General features: G+C 51.0%; 1 protein-coding gene across 1 annotated transcript; it reads right to left on the bottom strand.

Moving 5' to 3' along the window:
* Positions 1-3,762: 3,762 nt before the first annotated feature.
* LOC128574945 (60S ribosomal protein L30-like) lies at positions 3,763-5,901 on the bottom strand. The gene has a single exon (XM_053576030.1). The coding sequence runs from the start codon at positions 4,141-4,143 to the stop codon at positions 3,796-3,798; it is 348 nt and encodes a 115-aa protein (XP_053432005.1). The 5' UTR covers positions 4,144-5,901; the 3' UTR covers positions 3,763-3,795.
* Positions 5,902-7,957: the final 2,056 nt, after the last annotated feature.

Below are 7,957 nucleotides of genomic sequence, written 5' to 3'. Positions count from 1 at the left end.
AGCTAGGACTGCAGGCATGTGCCATCATACCTGGCTAATTTTTTTATTTTTTATAGAGACAGGGTCTCACTATGTTGCCCAGGCTGGTCTCAGACTCTTGGGCTCCAGTGATCCTCCCACCTCTGTTTCCCAAAGTGCTCTGGGTTTATAGGCACGAGCTGCTATGCCCAGTCTGTCTACAGGAAATGGAGGACACAGTCCATTCAATTAGAGCAGAGGGACTCTAAAGGGGAGTATGAAGGGAGAGGAGGAAGGATTTTCAGACTGCTGAGGGAGGGTCCTTTTCCTCCCTGCTGGGTCCCTGCTTCTGCCTGGAGGCAGAGGAATTCTTATTTCCACACTTGCTGCAAATGATTTGACTGCACAAAGGATATTGATGCACACACTCCGGGCCCCTCTACCCATGGGAAGAGGTGGGAGGGCCTGACCTGGCAGCAGCCACTTTAAGCAGGGGCCGGGTCACTGCCTCCAACCCTGGCCTGTCTCTACTGTGACCCTCTTCTCCCAGGGTAAGTGCTCTGAGGGAGGAATGTATGCATGGAAGGGTCCCCCCGACTGTCAGGAGAGCTCAGAAGACGATTCACAGAGAACATTCCAGAGGGTGGGAACAGCAGAGGCAAAGGATCAGATGAAGTGTTCATAGCAATTTTGCTCTCTTTCCCATACACAAGCCCTGCTGCCCTCTGGTATTTAACAGCATCCTCCCCTCTGCTTCCTTCTCCCTCGGGTAAACGCGCCAGGAAGGGCCTTCTTCCTGCAGGGGGCGCTGCTGCTCTCTCAGAAGTAAAATCAACACAGTTTTCCATTCCTGTTTTACCAGGGGGCTGCCTAAGCCAGGCAGAGGGCCGTTTGACTTCATATTTTGGTGTTTCTTCTCTTCATCTGCGACCCTGGAGAGGAAGGTGATTTTCCCCAAACCCAACCCCTAACATCTTGGGCCAATAATGGGACCGACATTTGAGAACAAAGGGTCACTTGGGGAAACTGAGGCTTCTGGTGCCACTGCAGGAGTAGCTTAAGCATGCCCGGACCCTGTGGGCCTTTCCACAAACTAAGTGATTCCTGTGTGCCAGGAACTATTCTACGCGTGGGAACACAGTAGTCGAGAAGACAGACAAGAGACTGCCTTTCCTGGGGCCAAATATTGCACTAGGTGGAAGGTGCTAGACACACACACAAGGGCATTGCAGAGCATCCCGGGCGGGGGGGGGGGAGTGCAAGTGCAGGGCAAGTGCAAAGGCCCTGAGGTGGAAACAAGCTTGGTGTATGCAACAAAGAAGGCAGAGTAAACCTAGAGAGGGTAGCAGCATGATAAATCCTGCAGGCCATGGCAACAAGCTTCAGTCTAGGTGTGTGGTAAGGGTTTCCAGGGTTTCCAGCAGGGGGAGGTGACAACATGTGACTTGTTTTTTAGAAGACCTTTCTGATAGCCCCAAAGCAGAAATCCAAGTCTCCACTGGGGAATTGATGAACAACATGTGGCCGGTCCAGGTGCTTGGATACCTGCAGCGTTGAGAGATCTTAGAGACCTTAACGCTGAGCAAAGGATGCCAGACACAAAGACCATGCAATTCTATTTGTACGAAATGTCCAGAACAGGCAAATCCATGGAGACAGAAAGTAGATTGGTGGTTGCCTGGGGCACAGTGGGAGAGGGGGAGGAGCGGGCTGGGGAGTGATGGCTAATGGCTACAAGGTTTCTTTCTGGGGTGACATGTTCTAAAATTAGATTATGATGATGGTTACACAACTCTGTGAATGTATGAAAAAATATGAATTGTGCATCTTTTAGTTTTTTTTTTGCAGTTTTTGGCCGGGGCTGGGTTTGAACCCGCCACCTCTGGCATATGGGGCCAGCGCCCTACCCCTTTGAGCCACAGGCGCCACCCAAGAATTGTGCATCTTTTAAATGGGTGGATTTTATGGCATATGAGGATATCCCAGTAAAGATGTTTGGTGTTTGTTTGTGTAGAATCTTTCTGGTTTCTGGGTAGAGAATAGACTTAGGAGAGGAAGGGAAGGAGGGAGGCAGGAGGCTGGCGCTGTCTCCTAGACCTAAGGGGACAGGGGTCTGGGCTTGTCCAGGGAGAGAGGTTGGATGCGGCAGGGATGGGGTGAGGCCAGAGGCAGGACCTGAGATGGTTTAGAGGTGGGAGGTGAGAAGAAGCAGAGTCAGCTCTGGGGTTGAGCTCAGGTAGCTGGTGGCACCACCCTGAGACAAGGAGCTTGGCAGGTTGAGATGCCTGTGAGCTGCTGTCGCAGGGACGCTGCAGCCCTGGTGTCAGGAGGCAGCTGTGCCTGTGCATCAGGAGCTGTGAGCTAGAGGGAAGGTAGTGCATGGGCTATAAATTTGGGAGTTGCCAGCCTAAAAATGACATTTAAAGCCACAGGATTTAATGGGGTCATTGAAGAAGAGAGGAGAAGCCTTTGGCCTGTGGGCCACAGATGCCACTGTGCCTTAGAGTGGTGAGTGGCTTTGGCTAGATTCAGAGACATGGGGCTGGGGCTGTGATTAGCCAGAAAATAGATTCATTTTAGAGGTTGTGACAGGCTTGGCTCAGTCACACTCTCTAGGCAGGGAGGGAGATTTGTTTGCTGGGGTCAGGAAATGCCCCTGGGCCTCTGTCCAGACGGGACTGGCTTTATTCTCAGCATTGTGGGTGCAGAGGCCCTGAGTTATTTAGCTCGGCTGCCCACCTTGGCTGCCCTCCAGGTCACCTGGGGCCTTTGTACCAGAACAGCACCCAGGACCAACCCCCAGTTGGTGGGGGATAAAGGAGCACTGTTAGAGGTTGCCAGAGATTCTGATATGCAGCCAAGATGCTTTGCTTCAGCCTCCCAAACTGTAGGATTACAGGCATGGGCCGCTGCACTTAACCAGATTGGGAGATACTGTTTTGTTTTTTTTTAACTTTTTTTTTTTTTGTAGAGACAGAGTGTCACTGTACCACCCTGGGTAGAGTGCCATGACGTCACACAGCTCACAGCAACCTCCAGCTCTTGGGCTTACGCGATTCTCTTGTGTCAGCCTCCCGAGCAGCTGGGACTACAGGCGCCCGCCACAACGCCCAGCTATTTTTTGGTTGCAGTTCGGCCGAGGCCGGGTTTGAACCCGCCACCCTCGGCATATGGGGCCGGCGCCCTGCTCACTGAGCCACAGGCGCCACCCCAGATTGGGAGATACTGTAATCGTTCCTCAATGAGAGGGATTCAGGTACCCAAAGAGATTTAACAGAGGCACGGGCAAGATCTCAGGGAGCAGATTAGATGGTTTCCTCCAGGAGCTGAGGTCCTTGACACCAGTGAGTTAGCAGCAGTCAAGGTTGTTGGGTTGATCCCCGTGGTGATCAGGAGCACTTTGGACAGGGAAGTTGTCAAGGCCACATGGTGATTGTAGGTGGGAACCAAGTGAGAGACAGAAGGGCCCTCCAGGCATAGAGTCAGGACTCTATAGGAAGGACGCAGAGAACGATGGGCTGGGCGTAGAAAGGCTCCAGGTGGGTGTGGGACACTGGGGGAAGACTGTCTCCTGGTTGGAATTACCCTTGTGGGAGGGATGAAGTTAGACAGAAAAGAACCTTTGAACAATATTTGCTTTCAATAGGCCCAGAACTCACTGACTTCATACCTGCAACAAATCCAGAAGGTTCCAAAGGTAAAAAAGAAAAGACCCGTCAGCAGCCATGGTTCACCTGTGCTAGTGAAGCAGAAGGGCCATGTTAGGAAGCAGCTTCGTTTTTTTTTTTTTTTTAAACAAGCTCTAGCAAGTTTTATTAAAGAAAAAATGTACATGATTTACTTTTCACCAGTCTGTTCTGGCATGCTTCTAATGATATCAGAGTCACCTGGATCAATGATGGCCAGTGTGCATACACTGTAGTATTTTCCACATGCTGTGCCCAATTCAATATTATTGCCACTGTAGTGATGAACACCAGTTTTGGCTAACATGGCATAATACTCTATTTCAGATTTCCTCAAAGCCGGGCAGTTGTTGGTGAGGATGACCAATTTCGCTTTGCCTTGTCTGATCGTCTTCAAAGTCTGCTTGTACCCCAGCACATACTTTCCACTTTTCATAACGAGCTGGAGCCTTGAGTTGATCGACTCCAGTGACTTTTTCGTCTTCTTTGCGGCCACCATCTTCCTGCCCTAGATGCGGGACGGCCCCCAACCAAGACCAGCTGCCAAGATGGCCGGGGAGCGAGAAAGGCGCAGCTTTGTTTTTTAAAAGCATACTTGGGCCTGCTTGAAAGGAGCGGGAAAAACAGAGGGAGGAAGGCCAGAGGCTGGAGCTGCAGCTACAGAGAAAAGGGTCACAGGAAAGGTCCCGGGTGCCCTTGAAGTCTCTCAGGCTTCTCAAAACTCAAGAACAAAAGCTGAAGAGAGCCCCATCAGAGGGGCACACGGCAGAGGCCTCTCCGTCCTCTCTGCCCTCGGGGGCACAGGTTTCAGAAGCTCATGCTTAGGACTCTGAGAATGGTTTTCCACTGGGACAGATGTAAGGGGAAAAAGGATTCCTAGGTCTCTCCGCTCAGAAGTCAGAGGAAACTTTCAGAAATGTAAAGTGGGTCATCTCATGCCCTGCTTTAAACCCTTCTTTTAAAATTAAACTTCTAGTCTGTTTTGTGTCGCTATAACCAAATACCACAGACTGGGTGATTTATATAGAAAAGAAATTTATTTCTTACAATTCTAGAGGCTGAGAAGTCTGAGGTTGAGGTGAGGGCTTTGGGCTACCTCATCCTGTCGTGGTAAAAGACAGTAGGGCAAGAGAGAGCCAAGCTTTTATACCAGCCCGCTCTTGTGATAATGACATTAACCATTCACAAGGGCCCAAGCTCTCACGGCCTAATCACTTCCTAACAGGCCAGATCCCACCTCTCAATACCATCAGATGGCAACATGTTAGCTCCTCTGACCTCCCCATCTCCGGAACTCCTCCAGGCTGTGTCATCTGTCCCAGCTGTGACCTCCCCAGACTTACCTCCCTAGCACGACCTCGCTGAGGTGTTGCATTTCTGGTCCTGGCCTCCCCCCCTGCCCTAGCCTGGGGGCAGGAGTCCTTGTCCTTCACAGCTGCAGTGTGAGCTTGCCCATTGGCTGGCTGAGCTGGTCTGTGGTCACTTGCTGAGTTACAAAAGCTGGAAGATTCCAGAAAAGTGGCTGGGCAGCAGCAATGAGCCCATAACCCAACCTGAAGAACGTGCTAAACAGATACCTGTAGAGAGAATGCAATAGCCAGTGAGGAATGGACTTGTTACAAACATAGGGTTGGAGACTATGCCCCAGACAGAGCCCGCATGCCAGGGCGCCAGGACCTGAGTGCAAAGAGGGCCTAGACATTAAAAATAGGTGGACCCAGTGCCTGGGGAAGGGGGCCCCTGCAGGCCCTAAGACCTGGGAAAGCCACAGTTGGAATTTTGTAAATTGCGCAAGAGGATGAAGTGTCCCTAAGGCCTCCCTCTTTGAGAAGCAGCCCCCTGGCAGGGCCAAGGCCCCTATCTTCTCCTTTCTCCACCCAGTTTGCTCCCTGTCTCTGCTCTGGTCCCTGGATGGTGAGGACATCGTAGCTCTGAATTATCCGGGTTTTGGGGGCACAATTGTATTGAGATAGCTGCCTGAGGGAATGGAGTTTGCTACTTGTTCCTAATCTTTGACTGTTCCTGAGATCCTTCATGTCCCATGCAGTCATACCTTGGAAGAGCAGAGTGCTCTGTGAACTCGGGTCAGGTTCATTCACCGGGTGGGCGCGGGGGGGTGGGGAGTGGAGGTGGGGAGATGAAAGGGCCACACTAGTGGTGCAGGAGATGCCCAGGAGCAGCTCCAGGATTCCTGGCATTGAGAGGTTCTGACACCTAACGAGCCCTCCAGTCAAGCGTGAGCCCAGTAAACACTGAGGGGGGAAGAGTTTAGACATTAGTTTCTCTGGATTTCAGTTTTCATTGTGAAAGAGATTTCACTGTGCATCTGAATATATATATATTTTTGAGTGGAGCGTGTTCCTATTGTTCAAAAGGAACAGGCCCAGGGAGGGGCTGCTGTGTGGACAGGGTGGACGGGGTGGACGGGGAGATGGCCCAGGTGTCAGTTGTTGAACTGCAGCTGCCTCAGTGTCACCTGGAGGGACGGTAAAAGACAAGACTGCGGGGCTGCCCCAGAAGCTGCTGACGCAGCTGGTCCCTGTGAGACCTGAGAATTTGCATTTCTAACAAGCTTCCAGGTGCTGCTGGGGCTGCAGATTGCCTGGTTCTGAGTCATTTTGGGCTAAAGGCCAAAGCAGAGTTTCCTACCCCGGGGCTCAGGGGAACTCCCAAGGGAGCAGTGACCAGCTGGCAAGAGGCCGCCTGAGAGTCAGGGTGGGATGGTCTCAACATGTGTCTAGTTCCCAAGAGAAATCCAAAGGCTTAGAGAGGAAAGTCAACCTGTGAGTGTGTGAGTGTGTGTGTGGTAGGTGTGGGACCCCTTTCCTTTACTGCATCTCAGCCCCTGGGTTGGGGACTTCCCCACTTGGAGAGTGACATAGAGGTCTGGCCTGTTTCCCTGCTGTCTCCATGGGACAAGGAAGGGGGACTTGAGATTGGGTGAGTCCTGACAACCTCATTGCATTAGCCAGGGGAAAGGGAACGTCCACCGCTCTGAAAAAACGGCCACCGACTACTTACACTCCATCTTTTTTGGAACCTTCTTGTCCATTAGCGGATAGAACTCCTCCCCTTCCTCTCCCATGCTTTCTGGCATCTTCAGTCAGACCACAGACCAGACCAGGATGGCCCACAGAGACCCTGCAATAAAACTGGTAAACATTTTCCCCATATGGCTCCTTTTGTCTATTTTTATTTATTATTTTTTTTTTTGAGACAGAGGTCTCACTTTGTCACCCTGGATAGAGTGCCATGGCATTCAGCTCACAGCGACCTCAAACTCTTAGGCTCAAATGATCCTTATGTCTCAACCTCCCAAGTAGATGGGACTACAGGTGCCTGTCACAATATCCAGCTATTTTTAGAGATGGGGGCTCTCACTCTGGCTCAGGCTGATCTTGAAACTGTGAGCTCAGGCAGTCCACCCACCTCAGCCTCCCAGAGTGCTGGGATTTCAGGTGTGAGCCACCGGGTCCAGCCCTTGTGTCTATAATCAACCATTTGCAATCTGGAGGGAGGCTGAGTGTGTGGTTAATCCTTAGATCTTCAGAACAGATATTTATTTCTGTCTATGACACGTTGGGGACTCAAAGGTAAGAAGACAAGCTTCCTGTTAACTAAGAGCCTCAGTCCATGGAGGGGCAACTCATGCAAACCTGGGTTGGCCCCAAGTATTGTAGGCGCCCAGGTAAAAGGCTCTTTTATTTTTATTGCATTTTGTTGTTTTGTTTTGTTTTTGAGACAGAGTCTCACTGTGCTGCCCTTGGTAGGCTATGGCATCACAGCTCACAGCAACCTCAAACTCTTAGGCTTAAGTGATTCTCTTGCCTCAGCCTCCCAAGTAGCTGGGACTACAGGCGCCCACAACGCCTGCTATTTTTTCCTTTTTTTAGAGATGGGGTCTTGCTTTGGCTCAGGCTAGTCTCGAACTTGTGAGTTCAGGCAGTCCACCTGCCTGGGCCTCCCAGGATGCTAGGATTACAGGCATGAGCCACCAATTTTTGTTGCATTTTTTTAGAGACAGGGTCTTGCTCTGTCACCCAGGCTGGAATGCAGTGATGCAACCAGAGCTCATTGTTACTTTAAACAACTCAAGTGATACTCTTGCCTCAGCATCCCAAGTAGCTGGGACTATAGGTGCTCGCCAGGCCAGGCTAATTTTGTTTTTAAGTTTTTATAGAGATAGGGTCTCACTACATTGCCCAACCTGGGTAAAAAGCATTTTGTGTCAAGGGAAGGGCAGGGAGAAGTCAGGAAAGGCTTCCTGGAGGAGGTGACATTCAGGGCTGCTTGGAGGAGTGAAGAGGAGTTTG

This window comes from Nycticebus coucang, chromosome 22 (genome assembly GCF_027406575.1).
Source record: "Nycticebus coucang isolate mNycCou1 chromosome 22, mNycCou1.pri, whole genome shotgun sequence".
NCBI classification, from domain to species: domain Eukaryota; kingdom Metazoa; phylum Chordata; class Mammalia; order Primates; family Lorisidae; genus Nycticebus; species Nycticebus coucang.
Note: the sequence above shows the minus strand (reverse complement) of the source record. Positions and strands in the feature narration are given on the sequence as shown.

Excerpts from the sequence above, each read along its gene's own strand:
- LOC128574945 (XM_053576030.1), bottom strand. The coding sequence starts at position 4,143 with ATGGTGGCCGCAAAGAAGACGAAAAAGTCACTGGAGTCGATCAACTCA.